Source organism: Ranitomeya variabilis, chromosome 4 (assembly GCF_051348905.1).
Source record: "Ranitomeya variabilis isolate aRanVar5 chromosome 4, aRanVar5.hap1, whole genome shotgun sequence".
Classification (NCBI taxonomy): domain Eukaryota; kingdom Metazoa; phylum Chordata; class Amphibia; order Anura; family Dendrobatidae; genus Ranitomeya; species Ranitomeya variabilis.
Genome location: NC_135235.1, coordinates 688,207,454 through 688,227,060, shown reverse-complemented (window position 1 = coordinate 688,227,060; position 19,607 = coordinate 688,207,454). Strand labels below are relative to the sequence as shown.

At 48.7% G+C, this 19,607-nt stretch overlaps 2 protein-coding genes across 2 annotated transcripts in view; both read left to right on the top strand.

The window, feature by feature from the left end:
• LOC143767648 (uncharacterized) overlaps positions 1-19,607 on the top strand; it is a 140,553-nt gene that overhangs the window by 68,301 nt on the left and 52,645 nt on the right. The window lies entirely within an intron of this gene.
• Positions 1,022-18,323, top strand: LOC143767064 (uncharacterized). Its single transcript, XM_077255086.1, has 6 exons — positions 1,022-1,048; positions 13,514-13,597; positions 13,684-13,894; positions 13,976-14,132; positions 14,255-14,526; positions 18,319-18,323. Exons 1-6 carry the CDS (start codon positions 1,022-1,024, stop codon positions 18,321-18,323), a joined length of 756 nt encoding a protein of 251 aa, XP_077111201.1.

Here is a 19,607-nt window from a genome sequence, read left to right as displayed (position 1 = left end):
GAGAGGCCCACTTACTAATAGCAGAATATAGTAAGATAACTTATATGGTCAACAAAAACCCTATCAAAAATCCACGCTGGAGATTCAAGAACCCCCGAACCGTCTAACGGCCCGGGGGGAGAACACCAGCCGCCCTAGAGCTTCCAGCAAGGTCAGGATACAGATAATATACAAGCTGGACAAAAAATGCAAACAAAAACGAATTGCAAAAAGCAAAAAAGCAGACTTAGCTTAATCAAGCAGGAACCAGGATCAGTAGACAAGAGCACTACAGATTAGCTCTGATATCAACGTTGCCAGGCATTGAACTGAAGGTCCAGGGAGCTTATATAGCAACACCCCTGACCTAACGACCCAGGTGAGCATAAAAGGAATGACTGACAAACCCAGAGTCAAATCACTAGTAGCCACTAGAGGGAGCCAAAAAGTAAATTCACAACACCCCTGTGTGCCTAAACATTTGAACTCCCCCACAAGTGATCCCATTATAGATACTAGACCTCCCAAGGAACTAATCTAGATGTGTGGTGATCACTTTGAAACATCAAGTGCTTCACAGAAGTTTATAACGCTGAGCCGTGAAAATAAAAAATTATTTTTCTTTCCTCAAAAATAATTTTTTTGCCCTCAATATTTTATTTTTACAAGGGTAACAGGAGAAATTGGACCCCAAAAGTTGTTGTCCAGTTTGTCATGAGTACGCTGATACCCCATATGTGGGGGTAAACCACTGTTTGGGCACACGTCGAGGCTCGGAAGGGAAGTAGTGATGTTTTGAAATGCAGACTTTGATGAAATGGTCTGCGGGCTTCACGTTGCGTATTCAGAGCCCCTGCCCCCTGATGTGCCTTAACAGTAGAAACGCCCCACAAATTACCCCATTTTGGAAACTAGACCCCCAAGGAACTTATCTAGATGTGTGGTGAGCACTTTGAACCTCCAAGTGCTTCACAGAATTTTATAACGCAGAGCCGTGAAAATAAAAAATCATTTTTTTCCTACAAAAATAATTTTTGGTGATATGGATCTGGTGCGGCCTCCTAGAGAGGTATGTAAATGATCCCCGCCGGCCATGAGTAGGAGCTGGGACATGGCCGGGGATAAATGCCTCCCTTCCCCCCCACCTTGCCTCTGCCCTTCCTCCTCACTGTGGACTCCTGTGTCTCACTGCTGCTGCTCACATGTACAGAGCAGTTGAGACCGCTCCTCCTTCTCCTGAGCAGCTCCTGTCCTGTCACATTAATGGTGCTCCTGCAGAGGGAGCGGCCCACGGCAGGGGGCGGCCCCTCTGGCAAATGCCAGAACTGCCCTATGGCCAGTCCGGCCCTGGCCCCTGATGTGCCTTAACAGTAGAAACGCCCCACAAATTACCCCATTATGGAAACTAGACCCCCAATGAACTTATCTAGATGTGTGGTGAGCACTTTGAACCTCCAAGTGCTTCACAGAATTTTATAACGCAGAGCCGTGAAAATAAAAAATCATTTTTTTCCTACAAAAATAATTTTTTAGCCCACATTTTTTTATTTTCCCAAGGGTAACAGGAGAAATTAGACCCCCAAAGTTGTTGTGCAATTTTTCCTGACTATGCTTATGCCCCATATGTTTGGGTAAACCACTGTTTGGGCCCACGTCGGGGCTCAGAAGGGAGGGAGCACCATTTGACTTTTTAAACGCAAGATTGGCTGGAATCAATGGTGGCGCCATGTCACGTTTGGAGACCCCCTGATGTGCCTAAACAGTGGAAACCCCTCGATTCTAACTCTAATACTAACCCCAACACACCTCTAACCCTAATCCCAACCCTAACCATAACCCTAATCACAACATTAACCGCAACACACCCCTAACCCAACACACCCCTAACCCTAATCCCAACCCTAACCACAACCCTAACTCCAACAAACCCCTAACCCTAATCCCAACCCTAACCATAACCCTAACCACAAGCCTAACCCTAACCCCAACACACCCCTAACCCTAATCTTAACCCTAATTCCAACCCTAACCCCAGCCCCAACCCTAATCCCAACCCTAACTCTAATTCCAACCCTAACCCTAAGGCTATGTGCCCACGTTGCGGATTCGCACTGTTTTTGAAAAATCCTCAGGTAAAACGCAGTGCATTTTACTTGCGGATTTACCACGAATTTCCAGTGTTTTTTTGTGCGGACTTCACCTGCGGATTCCTATTGAGGAACAGGTGTAAAACGCTGCGGAATCCGCACAAAGAATTGACATGTGTTAGGGCTAGCGGAACGCACCAAATAATTAGAGAAAAGGAATAAGGTGCGTTCGCAGCCCGGGGTCCACCATGCAGAGATGGAACCTGCTGCTAAGCAATGACGGACTATATGGCGGTACAATGAGGATACACACACGGGTTAGCTTCACCCTGTGTGAAAGAAGCGAACACTATTGCCTCACAGGGCCGCAGTACCGCACGTAACAGAAATAATAATATAGTAGCACGAGAGTGCAAGCGGTGCCGCACTGGCGGATGCCACTAACCACCCAGACTTGGGTTTGGAAAGCGCGGTGATAGCGCACGGCGCCGCACTGGCGGTCAGGAATATCTATCTTATGGAGACTGATCGTTTCCGCAAGATAGACATGCTGCGGTCTATAAAGACGCATCGCATGTGCGTAATTTTGGGTGTGTAACCCACATCCATGTACGCATAGTGGAGATGGGATTTCATAAAATCCCCTCCACTGTGCTGTAACATCTCGGCCCTGCGGCTGTACGCAGCATCCAATCCACAGCAAATCCAGACCAAATAGGCCCCGTGTGCACATACCCTAATGCAGCACAGAGCAGGTAAAGGTGGCTGCATTTGTTGACAGACTCAAACACTGGTGATAAGTTCCCTTTAAAAATATATTAGTGTGCACAAATCTGTAACATAGGGCAGTAAAATGCAAGTCACAGACATACAGGGTGGGCAGCCTGGGGGGGTCGTGATTCTGCAGCATTACAGTACATATACAGACACATAAGGTGTATATATATACATACACATATACACACAGTACATATATATACACAAACTACAGACACATGACTTGCACATATACACACTTCACACATTCAGCATACACCTACAGTATATACTCACTCTTTCTGCAGGCACCGGGATTTCTTCATGTGACCTTACTTCCTAGGAGCAGGGGGATTTCAGCTCCGTTGCTAGTGATTGCACACACAGGCCTGGGCCCTCCTGTCCTGCTCTTAGCCCTGCATCATCCAGCACTGATCCGGCAGAGGAGGGAACGCTGCAGCTGCTATTGGAGGAGCTCAGTGCTGGGATCTTCCAGTCTTTTCCTCACAGCACTGGCCCCGTCCACCTCCTCCTTGGTTTCTGTAGCTCCCCTGCTTGATTTCATTGGCTGGGTGCTACAGACAGCAGCTGTGCTGGTGATATGGATCTGGTGCGGCCTCCTAGAGAGGTATGTAAATGATCCCCGCCGGCCATGAGTAGGAGCTGGGACATGGCCGGGGATAAATGCCTCCCTTCCCCCCCACCTTGCCTCTGCCCTTCCTCCTCACTGTGGACTCCTGTGTCTCACTGCTGCTGCTCACATGTACAGAGCAGTTGAGACCGCTCCTCCTTCTCCTGAGCAGCTCCTGTCCTGTCACATTAATGGTGCTCCTGCAGAGGGAGCGGCCCACGGCAGGGGGCGGCCCCTCTGGCAAATGCCAGAACTGCCCTATGGCCAGTCCGGCCCTGGCCCCTGATGTGCCTTAACAGTAGAAACGCCCCACAAATTACCCCATTATGGAAACTAGACCCCCAATGAACTTATCTAGATGTGTGGTGAGCACTTTGAACCTCCAAGTGCTTCACAGAATTTTATAACGCAGAGCCGTGAAAATAAAAAATCATTTTTTTCCTACAAAAATAATTTTTTAGCCCACAATTTTTTATTTTCCCAAGGGTAACAGGAGAAATTAGACCCCCAAAGTTGTTGTGCAATTTTTCCTGACTATGCTTATGCCCCATATGTTTGGGTAAACCACTGTTTGGGCACACGTCGGGGCTCAGAAGGGAGGGAGCACCATTTGACTTTTTCAACGCAAGATTGGCTGGAATCAATGGTGGTGCCATGTCACTTTTGGAGACCCCCTGATGTGCCTGAACAGTGGAAACCCCTCGATTCTAACTCCAATACTAACCCCAACACACCCCTAACCCTAATCCCAACCCTAAACATAACGCTAATCACAACATTAACCCCAACACACCCCTAACCCAACACACCCCTAACCCTAATCCCAACCCTAACCACAATCCTAACTCCAACAAACCCCTAACCCTAATCCCAACCCTAACCCTAACCACAAGCCTAACCCTAACCCCAACACACCCCTAACCCTAATCTTAACCCTAATTCCAACCCTAACTCTAATTCCAACCCTAACCCTAAGGCTATGTGCCCACGTTGCGGATTTGCACTGTTTTTGAAAAATCCTCAGGTAAAACGCAGTGCATTTTCCTTGCGGATTTACCACGGATTTACAGTGTTTTTTTGTGCGGATTTCACCTGCGGATTCCTATTGAGGAACAGGTGTAAAACGCTGCGGAATCCGCACAAAGAATTGACATGTGTTAGGGCTAGCGGAACGCACCAAATAATTGTGCAGTCGTAGGGACACATACAGCAGCAGTGGCTCAGTATTGGGGTATCAGGTGCAGTTATAGGGACACATACTGCAGCAGCGGCTCAGTATTGGGGTATCAGGTGCAGTAATAGGGTCACACACAGCTGCAGCGGCTCAGTATTGGGGTATCAGGTGCAGTAATAGGGACACATACGGCAGCAGCGGCTCAGTATTGGGGTATCAGGGGCAGTAATAGGGACACATACAGCAGCAGCGGCTCAGTATTGGGGTATCAGGGGCAGTAATAGGGACACATACAGCAGCAGCGGCTCAGTATTGGGGTATCAGGTGCAGTAATAGGGACACATACGGCAGCAATAGCTCAGTATTGGGGTATCAAGGGTAGTTATAGGGACACATACCCCAATACTGAGCCGCTGCTGCCGTATGTGTCCCTATTACTGCACCTGATACCCCAATACTGAGCCGCTGCTGCCTTATCAGGTGCAGTAATAGGGACACATATGGCAGCAGCGGCTCAGTATTGGGGTATCAGGTGCAGTAATAGGGTCACATATGGCAGCAGCGGCTCAGTATTGGGGTATCAATTGCAGTAATAGGGACACAAGGCAGCAGCTTCTCAGTATTGGGGTATCAGGTGCAGTAATAGGGTCACATACGGCAGCAGCTTCTCAGTATTGGGGCATCAGGTGCAGTAATAGGGTCACATACGGCAGCAGTGGCTCAGTATTGGGGTATCAGGTGCTGTAGGACACATACGGCAGCAGCGGCTCAGTATTTAGGTATCAGGTGCAGTAATAGGGTCACATACGGCAGTAGCAGCTCAGTATTGGGGTATCAGGTGCAGTAATAGGGACACATACGGCAGCAGCGGCTCAGTATTGGGGTATCAGGTGCAGTAATAGGGTCACATACGGCAGCAGTGGCTCAGTATTGGGGTATCAGTAGGATGAGGAGTTTGTGCAGGTTGGGAATAGATGGTGATGGGGCTGAAAATATGAGAAGTGAAACTTGTCTTTGTTGTATTCTATGCAGCAGAGTCCTGCCTGGAAGAAGTCGTCATGTCGCTCTGGGCCAGATGGAAAAGACAGGAAAAGTGAACAACTCCATCAGAAAGAACATCAGCGGTTGTTAGGGCTAGCGGAACGCACCGAGTAAATATAGATGTTATTATTGGTGCGTTCGCAGCCCGGGGTCCACCGTGCAGGAGGAACCTGCTGCTAGCAAATGACGGCACTATATGGCGGTTTAAGTGCCCTCTGTTACTTCACAGAGTCGCACGGAAACAAGACGCTGTGCCCTGTTAACCCCACAGGAGTTCACAGCTAACTGCCGAGCTGAAGGCAGTCTGTGGTCACACACACATACAATCTCCTCACCGGAGAAGCCGGTATTCTAGGGGCTTATTTCAGCTGGGGCCCTAGATCCACACACACACACACACACACAATCTCCTCGCCGGAGGTGTCGGCATTCTAGGGGCTTATTTCAGCCGAGTCCCTGAACATACACATAAATGTGACCACACTGGCGCATGCACAAAACTGATTCAATACTAGCGCATGGCCGTGCGGTCATGAGAACCTTAAATAGCTGCAGCAAGAACAGGACCCTCCTAGAAGGACCAATGAGAGGCTGCTCCAGAGCCTGAGCACCTTCAGGACCTTCCTGGAGGACCAATGGATTTAGCTGCAGTATCTGAACATGTGACCCTCGATCTCCACTGAGAGATCTTACTCTGAGCATGCTCAGAACGAGAAAAGCAGGACTGAGGGTACTTTCACATTTGCGCTTCCCTGTTCTGCGGACGGCTGCGGACTTCCTCCGTGAAGCCCCGCCCTCGGCCGCACCTCCGCCTACTTCTGCATGCCGCCCGCATGCGGCCTGCGTACCTATCTTTAACATTAGGTACGCAGGTCGTGCGGCTGTATGCGGAGGCTGCCGCATGCGTCGTTTTAACGCTGCGGCGACCAGCGTAGAACGCAGCCTGTACCATTTTTCTTTTTTTATCCGCAGCGTCAAAACGACGCATGCGGCAGCCTCCGCCTACAACCGCACGACCTGCGTACCTAATGTTAAAGATAGGTACGCAGGCCGCATGCGGGCGGCATGCAGAAGTAGGCGGAGCTAGCGGCGGAGGTGCGGCCGAGGGCGGGGCTTCATGGAGGAAGTCCGCAGCCGTCCGCAGGTCAGTGAAATGCAAATGTGAAAGTACCCTGAGTCCCAGAAGTGTCTGCTCGCCGTTGCCCAGTACTGGCTTTAATGGCAGAAGCTGGAAAAGCAGCAGTAACCCTTTGGACAGAGTCAGACTGAGCAAGACGCTGGGACCGACGTCTCCGCTGAGCAGGCTCCACTGCGGCTGGAGAAGGATAGGAGACTGCAGCGGAGATGGCTCGAGATTCCCCCTGTGCAGAGGCGGGATCTTGACCCCTAACATTACCCCCCCTCTTAGGGCCCCCCCCTCCTTGGACCTCGCTATGTTCGAAGGCAGCAATGAGCTGCGGAGCTCGAATATGCTCAGCAGGCTCCCAGGACCTATCCTCTGGGCCATAACCCCTCCAATCCACCAAATAAAATTTTTTGCCATGTACCACCTTGCACCCCAAGGTTCACCTCGTAATCATCCGAAGATGAACCCGATGTCCCAGCAGATGACTCGGAAAACCGGGACATGAATACGGGCTTCAAGAGGGACACATGAAAGGTGTCGGTGATACCCAGGCGTGGTGGAAGGGCTAAACGGCAGACCACAGGGTTAACCTGTTCGAGGACCTTGAAAGGACCCAAGTAGCGAGGTGCAAACTTAGTGGACTCAACTCACAGCCTGATGTTACGGGCAGAGAGCCACACCAAGTCGCCAGGAGCAAAGGTCGGAGCGGGGCGCCGATGTGTATCGGCGGAGGACCTCATTCTCTCCTTGGAGGCCCGAATGGCATCCTGAGTGCGGTCCCAAATGTCCCGTGCCTCCACAGCCCAGTCTGCCACCCTGGAGTCGGCGGAAGACACGGGCATGGGCACAGGTACCCGTGGATGCTGACCATAGTTAAGGAGGAATGGAGTCTGTCCAGTGGAGTCAGCTACAGCGTTGTTCAGTGCAAACTCTGCCCACGATAGCAAAGATGCCCAGTCATTCTGCCTGGCTGAGACAAAATGTCGCAGATATGTGACCAAGGTCTGGTTGGCCCTCTCTACCAACCCATTCATCTCGGGATGATACGCAGAAGAGAGATTCTCTCCAGAACCAAGACGCAAACTGGGGACCCCGGTCACTGACAATTTTGTCCGGCATACCGTGTAGACGGAAGATGTGTTATATAAACAACGCTGCCAAGGCCCGTGCAGAAGGTAGCCGGGGAAGCGGCACCAAGTGCACCATCTTAGAAAAATGATCGGTGATAACCCAAATGATGGTACAGCCACGAGACTTGGGCAAACCCACCACAAAGTCCATCCCGACCATCTCCCAGGGCCTGTCTGCCACCGGCAGGGGATATAATAACCCAGCTGGCCGTTGTCGAGAAGACATTTTTGGCGCAGGAGACACACGCCCGAATATAGTCTCCGACGTCACGGACCATATGTGTCCACCAGTACGTTCTCGCCAGCAGCTCAGATGTCCTTTTAGTCCCAAAGTGCCCACCCACTCTGGACGAATGAGCCCAAGAGAGAACCTCCGGATGCAAATTTGCTGGTATGAAAGTCCTACCCGGGGGCACAGACTCAAGCGAAACCGGAGCCACGGTCCTCAGACTCTCAGAAGGGAAAATAAGCCGAAGTTCCTCCTCCTTCGCTGATGACACTACGGAGCGGGAGAGAGCATCGGCACGAATGTTCTTCTCCCCGGAGAGAAAATGGAGGGTGAAATGGAACCAGGAGAAGAACAGGGACCATCTAGCCTGGCGAGAATTTAGCCGCTGGGCAGTCTGAATATAGACCTCTACATCGGGGCGATGTAGAATGGGAGCGCTAGCAAAGTGGGACTTAATAGAGGGGAAGGCCTTGGAGACCTCTTCTGACCACAATTTGGGATTTGCTCACTTTTTGGTGAGGGCAACCAAAGGAGCTACCAAAGTTGAGAAGTGGGGAATGAACTGGCGATAGTAGTTAATGAACCCCATAAAGCGCTGCACCGTTTTGAGAGAATGGGGTTCCTGCCAGTCCATCACAGCCTGTAGCTTGGCAGGATCCATAGCCAATCCTTGGGCCGAGATGATATAGCCCAGGAAAGGCAAAGACTCCTGCTCAAACACACACTTCTCCAACTTGGCATAGAGGAAATTTGCCCGTAGGAGGTTGAAGACTTTGCACACATCTCTCCGGTGGGAGTCTATATCTGGAGAGTAGATGAGAATATCATCCAGGTAGACTACCACCGAGGTGGAGAGCATATCCCGGAAGATATCGTTTACAAAGTCTTGGAAAACGGCTGGGGCATTACAGAGCCCAAAGGGCATCACCAGTTACTCATAGTGCCCATCCCTGGTGTTAAAAGCCGTCTTCCATTCGTCCCCCTCACGGATGCGAATCAGGTTGTAAGCACCCCGCAGATCTAGTTTAGTAAACACTCTTGCTCCCCGAAGCCTGTCAAAAAGCTCAGATATCAGGGGCAGAGGGTACTTGTTCTTAACGGTGATGGCGTTAAGACCCCTGTAATCAATGAATGGATGTAATTCTCCGTTCTTCTGCACAAAGAAGAAACCAGCACCTGCAGGTGACACAGACTTCCTAATGAATCCCCTTGCCAAATTCTCCTGGATGTACTGAGACATAGCCTCCGTCTCTGGGAGAGACAATGGGTAGACTCGACCCCGGGGAGGCTCAGCACCAGGCAAGAGGTCAATAGGACAGTCATAGGGGCGGTGAGGCGGAAGAGTCTCCGCAGCCCTTTTAGAGAACACGTCCGCATAGGGCCAATATTGCTTGGGGAGAGAGGAGAGATCTGCGGGTACCTCAGTTGTAGCAACCTGAACGCATTCCCTCTGACATCTACCCCCACAAGATTTACTCCATCCCAAAATCCTGCCTGTGGACCACTCAATATGAGGAGAGTGGTACCATAGCCAAGGTATCCCTAACAGGACCTCATCAATTCCCTCAGGAATGATGAGCAGAGATATTATCTCCTGATGAGATGGCGACATGGATAGAGTAAATGGGATGGTCTGGTGTGTAATCTGTGAGGGCAGTGTCGACCCATTCACCACTCGTACGGTCACTGGTTGGGCGAGCATCACCAGAGGTATTGCGAGTCGTTGGGCGAAGGCAGAAGACAAAATATTGCCCTCCGCCCCGGAGTCCACGCAAGGCTCTACCGAATGAGTGTATGCGCCAATGGTAATTGTCCCCTTAAAGGACAATTTGGAGGCAAACGTTGCCGTGTCTAGTGAACCTCCACCCACTACCACTAGATGCTGACGTTTCCCCGACCGCTGAGGACATCTGGTCTCAAAATGTCCTGACTGCCGGCAAACATGACAGACCCTAAGTGCACGAGCGGTCCGGGACTTAGGTCCCGCTCGTGGCAACTCCATGGCCTCATGTGACTCGGTTGCCTGAACCGGAGATTCCAAAGGTTTGGCGAAGGTGGGAGCCAGCCGAAACCTCTGCCTACACTGGGCTGTCTCTAACCTTCGCTCGTGAAAACGGAGGTCAGTACGAGTAGATACAGCTATTAACTCCTCCAGTGTGGCGGGAATCTTCCTAGTGGCCAGAGCCACTTAACATGGTCAGCCAGCCCCCTCCAAAATATAGGGATGAGGGCTTTATCCGACCACTCCAGCTCAGATGCTAAGGTGCGGAAGTGGACGGCAAAATGGCTGACCAAGGACGAGCCCTGAGTGAATGCCAACAGTTGGAGCGCCGTATCATGGGTAACTCGAGGTCCTAAAAAGACCTGTTTCAGAGTGCTCAGAAACAGCGGAGCACTCTGCACCACATGATCACCACGCTCCCACAGCGGCGTAGCCCACTCCAACGCCCTGTCCGACAGGAGGGACATAATGAATCCCACCTTTGCCCGCTCTGTAGGGAAACGTGCAGCCAGAAGCTCGAGGTGTATTGAGCACTGACTCACGAAACCCCTACAAGATTTGCCATCACCAGAGAATTTTTCTGGCAGCGGGAGGCGAGATAGGGTCGGAACAGGAGTGGCAGTGGACAAAGTTGCTGCAGCCACGCTAGCAGCCTGAACAGCTACTGCGGTAACATCCACAGCTGAGGTTGTGCGCTCGAGAGCCGCCAACCTACACTCCAGCTGCTGGATGTACTGCAAAGATTGCTGTTTGTCCGCCATTGCTAGCCAGACCCTGGTGCTAGCATTGTGTTAGGGCTAGCGGAACGCACCGAGTAAATATAGATGTTATTATTGGTGCATTCGCAGCCCGGGGTCCACTGTGCAGGAGGAACCTGCTGCTAGCAAATGACGGCACTATATGGCGGTTTAAGTGAACTCTGTTACTTCACAGAGTCGCACGGAAACAAGACGCTGTGCCCTGTTAACCCCACAGGAGATCACAGCTAACTGCCGAGCTGAAGGCAGTCTGTGGTCACGCACACATACAATCTCCTCACCGGAGAAGCCGGTATTCTAGGGGCTTATTTCAGCCGAGTCCCTGAACACACACATAAATGTGACCACACTGGCGCATGCACAAAACTGATTCAATACTAGCGCATGGCCGTGCGGTCATGAGAACCTTAAATAGCTGCAACAAGAACAGGGCCCTCCTAGAAGGACCAATGAGAGGCTGCTACAGAGCCTGAGCACCTTCAGGACATTCCTGGAGGACCAATGGATTTAGCTGCAGTATCTGAACATGTGACCCTCGATCTCCACTGAGAGATCTTACTCTGGGCATGCTCAGAACGAGAAAAGCAGGACTTAGTCCCAGAAGCGTCTGCTCGCCGCTGCCCAGTACTGGCTTTAATGGCAGAAGCTGGAAAAGCAGCAGTAACCTTTTGGACAGAGTCAGACTGAGCAAGACGCTGGGACCGACGTCTCCGCTAAGGCCTCTTTCACACTTCAGTCTTTCGGCGTCAGTCAAAAACCGCCATTTTCGTAAAATGGCGGATCCGTTTTTTTTTTTGGGCGGATCCGCTATTTTCCCATTGACTTGCATTAGAGATGGATTGTGGCGGATGGTCGTCCGTTCCATCCGCCTTGCGACGGATCCGTCGATATTTGGCGGACGTTGTCTAGACATTGACGGACTTTGTAATGTTTTTTGTCGCCGGCAAAAAGGCGGAACGCGGCGGATCCGTCGCGTCCGCCTTTTTTTTGAATGGGTGCCTATGGGCGACGGATCCGTCGCGATCCGTTTTTTGGCGGATCCGTCGCCTCAATCCGCTTTTTTTGATTGAGCATGCTCCAAAAAGTTGCAACTTTGCCCAGACAACCCAAAAACTATATAAAGAGGACAGGTCATTCCCAAATGTACCAGCCAGCAAGAGAGACCCTTCCATGCCCGAGAGACCCAGCCAGACCCAGCCAGCAAGACCTCTGCCAGCAAGACTTTGCCAGCCAGGCACTGCCATCCAGCCAGAGAGGCCCTGCAAGCCAGAGACACTCTGCCAGCAAGACTTTGCCAGCCAGGCACTGCCATCCAGCCAGAGAGGCCCTGCAAGCCAGACCCTGCCTGAGACAGCCATGTGAGTACTGCCATCCAGCATGCATGCATGCGTGCGTGCATGCTTGTGTGCGTGCGTGCTTGTGTGCGTGCTTGCGTGCGTGCATGCTTGTGTGCGTGCTTGTGTGCGTGCGTGCGTGCTTGCGTGCTTGTGTGCGTGCTTGCATGCTTGTGTGCGTGCGCCTGCCTGCCCTGTTTATATGTTTTTCATACTATTTAAGCTGTTATTTTTTATAGCTGAGGTGTAAAATGTGTTTTGTGTGTGTGTATAAATGATGTGTGATGTGTTCTGCATTTTTGTTGTTATCCGAAATGTTATAGTATTTCAAATAAAGAGCAGTGTAGCTCCTACTGTACCATTAAAAAAAATAAATTTTTTTAAAAAAATAGTAATAAAAATTACACAAAACTGTCAGTAGTCTCATTTCAAGATAAATGTAATATTGGGTAAACATGCAGTAAAGGTTATATATATAAATGTGTAATGCAAATCTTGTGTATAGAATATGTTATCCGGTTTTAGAAAATACAAACTGTAGGGTAATCATAATTACCAATTTTTGGAATTGTTATTTTAAGTTCGAATGAGGAACATTTTTGATAAGGTTTGATAGGTGGCTTTTACCAACATGCGCATTGCGCATATCAATTTCATTTTTGGTGTTGCTTTAAAGGGTTCTTGGGGGGTTTTTTTGGTGGGGAAACAGGGCTAGAGGGTTTGGCAGCTTGTGCATCAAGCATATCTACCATATAAAGTATGACGGTTAGAAAAAAAATTTCATTTTGTGTGGGATGAAATCTAAAAGTTTTTAAAAAAGATGTAACTGTTAAATCCTACAGCTGCATCTATCCTTGTGTATAGTAGCTTAGAACTGTCTGTATACTTACAGATACTTGGGACCAAGAGGTACGCAAAGACCATAATGTCTTCTTCTGAGAGCCCCCCAGCACATCCGCAGCAAACTGAGGTATTGTATTTTTTTTTTTTGGTCTCTAAAATTTTTTGGTGATACAACTATGGTCATTGTTTTTTAACCCTTTATGTGTTCTGTATTCACAGGAATATGAAGCAGAGGGGCTTACAGAAGGAGACGGACAGGGTGGAGAAAGACAAGGAGCGGGAGCGCATAGTGTAAGTTTTGAACAGACCGATCCTCACATACAATGCACTACACCCAACACAAACATTCATGACAGCACACACAATACATATGCCTCGATCTAAGAACATTATTAATTTTTTTTTTTAAATTTTTTTTATTAGTCCTCACAATCCGGGGCTCGACATAGAGTTCCTCAAAGCACCTCCCATAGTCGTCGGAATGATAATCGCGGCGGTCGCCGAAGAGTAAGTTCCTTTTTGTTTTGTTGTGTAGTAAAATGTAAAATTCATGTGTTGTAATCTTTCCCTTTTTATTGTTATATTTTTCGTAGGCTTCACAGCGTGCTCCCGAACAAGATGATGAAGAGGAGGGCATCGATGTGAACACCCTCATCGAAGCAGTACAAAGTCGGGAGCCGCTGTGGAACATGTCGGACCGCCGCCATGCTGACCAGTTAATCACCCGACGGCTATGGGAGGAAGTGTGCAGTGCTGTTATGGATAACTGGGAGGAACTCGATGCTGGGGCCCAGGATCTAGCGCGTAAGTATTCACAATTCATAACCTTATTTTAGCATGATTTAATGTGGTGTATAGTAACCAATTTTTGCTATCTCTTTCCAGGTAACAGGATTATCGTGCGGTGGCGGTCAATCAGGGATCGCTTCAAGAGGGAGTTTAATAAGGAGATGCAGGCCCCGAGTGGATCTAGAGGACGCAGGAGCAGATACAAACATGCAAGAGCCCTGTCGTTCCTCCGGTCGACGCTGCTGAGCAGAAGGTAAATATTCAACACCACATTTTCAGTAAAACTGTAAAAATGTGTAAAACCTTCAATTTTTTTTTGCAGCAAGGGCAATTGTAATATCAAAGTACTAATTTGTTTTTCTTCTTCTTTAACAGCACTTTCTGCAGCACTCGGGAGCCTGCATCAGAGTTGCAGCCCTCTGGAGCGATCCCTCGAGAGTCCGCCACCGGGGACCACGTCGACCCCTCTGTTTCTGCACCTTCCCTTTTGTTTGATCCCTCAGCCTCATCCACCAGCGCTGGAGCAGCAGGGCGGACTTCGTCACTTGAAGCTGCAGGTGATGAGTTAGAGTTCCCTTTACCCCACCCCTCTGACACTGCCGCAACATCTAGACCAACTTTGTGGTCAGGACGGCAGCGCCAGAGAGGTCAGGAAAGGAGCTATGCGCCTGACTTTTTGCATCTGAATGCATCCTTTCACAGTGCCATCAAGCTTTTGACTGAGCAAACGTCTGCTGGGTACAATATGCTTAACAAAAGCATACTTGAACTCAGCAGTCGTCTTGATAGGATGCAATCAGAAGCAAACCAGTCACCAAGACACTGCTTTTTTCAGTCGGTCCTCAGGCACATGGAAAATCTAACTCCTGACCTGCAGATGCATGTGATGCAAGGCTGCCTCACAGCTCTAGCGCAGGCAATATCCCATGCCCCTGCACCTACCCCTCATGTGTCAACACCTTTCCCCTCTCAAGTCGCCGTCTATCCTCCCATCCGTCCTCCTCCTCCTGTACGTCCTCCTCCCGTCCATTCTACTCCTTCGTCATTTGTTCCTTCCCCCCTTAGTCTTTCCCAGTTTTTAACGTCCCCCTTCCATTCTTCCCCTTTAACTTCTCCATTATCAATCCCAGCAACACCTTCATACCTCACACACACCACATCTGCACCTCAACTCTCTACACAACCTCATGTTTTCACCACCCATTCCACTTCTGTTCCTCCCCGTGATGTCCTGTCCCCCACTCTCGACGTGGTCCGGCCGCCTGTCAGCCCCTCCGCTACTATCTCCACCCCAAACTATGAGAATCTGTAAAAGTCAATAAACAGTTTTTTTGGTTTAAAAACAATTTTATTGTCTTTCTTTTTTTTTTTCTTTTAATCTTTTAAGTCACCAAGGTTATGGCAATAGTAACATTAACAGTGTTTAAAGGGTACCGTTGCAAAACATACAATGCTGCATTAAAGTACAAAGATTTTGTATGCAAACAAAAATTGGTATTTTTACAAGTATAAAAAAAAAAAATTTTTTACACCATTTCATACTGCCAGTCAACTGATCCTGCAGGAGACATGAAGTAGTCTGCAAAACTGTCCCGCATTCTGCAGACTGCAACTGGACTGCGAAAAGTGGGGTTTTGGTAATCCCGTAAGGTGCTTTCTGAAACATTATCCTCCAGGGAAACTTGTTCTTTTGATAGAACAAAATTATGCAGGACAACGCACGCTTTGACCACATCATCGACAGTTTCAGTCTGCAGTTTAATGGCAGTTAGTAGCACTCTCCATTTGGCAGTTAGGATGCCAAAGGCACATTCCACTACTCTGCGTGCTCTGGTTAAACGGTAATTGAAAATTTTCTTCCTCTGGGTCAGTCCACTACTTCCAAAGGGTTTAAGCAAATGTGGGGAAAGCTGGAAGGCATCATCTCCAACACAAACAAATGGTAACGGTGGACCGGTGGTTCCAGGGAGAGGTCTAGGGGGCGGAAAATCAAATGTCTCTCCATATAAACGGCGCCCCATTGGTGAATTTTTAAAGATTTGTGAATCATTTGCACGTCCATACGCACCTATATCCACAGCGATGAACTTGCATTGTGCGTCAGCTATGGCCATCAACACAATAGAGAAATACTTCTTATAGTTATAAAACTGTGACCCAGAGCCTGAAGGTTTGACGATCCTTATGTGCTTTCCATCAACTGCTCCAACACAATTTGGAAACTGGCAAATCTGATGAAAAATTTGGGCGATCTCCAGCCACCTCTCCTGTGATGGCTCTGGGATGTATTCCACTTGTAGGCACTCCCACAATGCCCGGCAGGTATCTCTGATGATCCCGGAGATGGTGGATATCCCAAGTCGAAATTGAAAATGGAGGGATGAGAAGGACTCTCCAGTTGCAAGGAATCTGTTAACAAAAAGAAAAGACAATACTTAATAAAAAAAATACAAAAAAAAACAACACAGTTATAAGTCTGATGAATGAGAATCATTTAATAAAAAAAATGACTTACCGAATAGTCACCATGAGACGCTCTGCTGGTGATATTGAGAATCGCATCTGGGTGTCTCGTCTCTGTATACAGTCTTCCACATAGCCCAATAAAAATTCAAAATTTTCAGCTCTCATCCTCACATAATTGAAGAACTTTTGAGGGTTTTCCCTTAGTTCCATGTAAAGCGTGGAATAAACACCACGGGTCATACGTTGTGCTGTGATGGGATGGATCCACAGCCTTCCCTTCCGCTGCTGCCGTAGGATTCGCAGTCTTCGTTCCTCCCTCTCTCGAACGCTGACTGCCAACTGATTTGCCTCAAAAGTAAAATCTGCATAGATCTTTGCAATGTTCGCCAGGACTCCTTCCATTTCTGCCACTTTCTTTACAACCTTTCAAAGATGTGGTGTAAATACACGCTATATATAGTTTTCCAGAAGTTTCCAGTAGCCAATCACATTGAAATCCTCCCCTTTTAAAAAACGGATCCGTCAAAAAACGGTTGCAACGGATGTAAAAACGTTCACAACGGTTCTAACGGAACCGTTTTTTTAACGGATTAGGGCAGCTGATCCGTTAAAAAAACGGATCCGTTAGAACCGTTTTTGGACAAAATTTGACGGATCCGTCGATCCGCCACGATGTCGGACCCAACTGACGCCACACAACTGAAGTGTGAAAGAAGCCTAAGCAGGCTCCACTGCGGCTGAAGAAGGATGGGAGACCGCAGCGGAGATGGCTCGAGATTCCCCCTGTGCAGAGACGGGATCTCGACCCCTAACAGCGGTAAGTCATTATCTGTAACTGTGCTGTGATCTGTTACATGTTCTGTAGGGTTGGTATCTACCACTGACCATATGGTGGTAATATCCATGTTTTCTCGTTATATAGAGACTAGATGGTGGCCCGATTCTAACGCATCGGGTATTCTAGAATATGTATGTATGAATGTATATAGCAGCCACATAGTATATAGCACAGGCCACATAGTATATAGGAGCCATGTAGTATATAGCAGACAAATACTACGTGGCCTGTGCTATATACTATGTGGCTGCTATATACATTCATACATATTGTAGAATAGCCGATGCGTTAATACAGCCCAAACAGTATATAGCAGCCACACAGTATATAACACAGGCACACAGGCGACATAGTATGTAACACAGGGCACGTAGTATATAGCACAGCCCACGCAGTATATAACACAGCCCATGTAGTATTTAGCAGTGTGGGCACCATATCCCTGTTAAAAAAAATAATTAAAATAAAAATAGTTATATACTCACCCGCCGGGATCCAGCGATGCTCGAGCGTCTGCCCCCATCTTCCGTTCCCAGGATGCATTGCAAAATTACCCAGATGACTTAGCGGTCTTTGTTTTTTTTATTATTTTTAACATTAGATCTTTTTACTATTGATGATGGGTTAATAGCAGCGATAACGGAGTGCATTACCTGCGGCATATCACAGTCCGTTACCGCTGGCATTAACCCTGTGTGAGCGGTGACTGGGGGGGGGAGTATGGAGCGGGCGCCGGGCACTGACTGCAGGGGAGTAGGGAGGGACTAATCGGACTGTGCCTGTCGCTGATTGGTCGCGGCAGCCATGACAGGCAGCTGGCGAGACCAATCAGCGACGCGGGATTTCCGTGACGGAAGTTGCCGACAGAAAGATGGAAGTACCCCTTAGACAATTATATATATGGATTATCTTCAGTAAGAGCGCTGTCATCTGCTGAGGTTCTCCGCCACTATTAGGGGGCGTCACACTAGCAGTATTTGGTCAGTATTTTACATCAGTATCTGTAAGCCAAAACCAGGAGTGGTTGATAAATGCAGAAGTGGTGCATATGTTCTATTATACTTTTCCTCTTTTTATTTCACTCCTGGTTTTGGCTTACAAATACTGATGTAAAATACTGACCAAATCCTGCTAGTGTGACGGCAGCCTAAGGGGGCGTCACCGAGCTGTAATTAATGTTACCTGGTTAGGGGCCCACTCAGAAGCTTCGCCCCTCTGAACTAAAACCCGAGCTACACCTCTGGACTGAGGAGAAGATTCCATGTAGGGTCTGCACTGCGGATATCATTCCCTGAGGCCCCTGATCATGTGACCCCTGACTCCTCCCCTCCTGTGACCTCATCACAGGTCCTGTGCGCACAGAGCAGCTACTGTATATATGTGGTGTGCGGCTCTGCAGGTGGAGGTAGGTGCTGGAGATTCCCCATTACTGAGCGCGGGGACATTAACCCCTTCAGCACTGAGACTCTTGGGGTTTTTGTTGCCACTTTATGGCTACGTTCACACGATCCGTTTTTTGCTGCGGATTTTTCCGGTCCTTTTTCGGGGAAATCCGCAGTGGAAAACGGCGGTGCTTCTCTCGGCGGATTTGTGTCCTTTTTCTTCTGCGGATTCCACTGCGGGTTTCCAACTGCAGTTTCCTATTGGTGCTGTTGGAAACCCGCAGCGGAATCCGCTGAAAGAATTGACATGGTACTTCTTTTTTCCGTTGGCAAATCCGCGCGGATTTTCCAGCGAAAAAAAGGATCGTCGGCACAGCGGGTTTTGTTTTCCATAGGGTAACATTGTACTGTACCCTGCATGGAAAACGGCTGCGGATCCGTAGCTGCAATTCCGCTACGGATCCGCAGCAAAAAACGGATCGTGTGAACGTAGCCTAAAAGAATCATTGCGTTTTTGTTCTTTTTCCTGTAATAGATACATACGACCCAACTATGGGAGACAGGAAGTGAGGAAACGGATTGTTCTAGTACAGGGCCCCTTTCTTGGCCCCACACAGTGTAATGCCCCCATTATGCCCCTTATGCTGTATATATGATGCCCCCACACAGTATAATGTCTCCATAATGCCCCTGTAAGCAGATGACCTGATAAAACACACAAACACAAGGTGGAAGTAACCAATATAATTATTAATTTCCCTGATAATAGGAATTGTGATCACTATGGCAACAGTTAATAATGCAAAACAGGGTGATTACGAGGTGAAATATACAATATCAGATATACAATGAATTCTCCGGCTCACTCTCACTGTAATAGCAGCCTCTAACCGTGTGTTACTTTAGGTACTGACAAGGGTGATTTTCCTGATACGTATGGTCGACAACACTGTCTCTTCTGCGAACACAGGCCATAGTGGGATCTCCGTCTCTCCCCGTTAGACCATAAGTCCTCCTAACAAAGTCTATCAGGGCTCGCTGG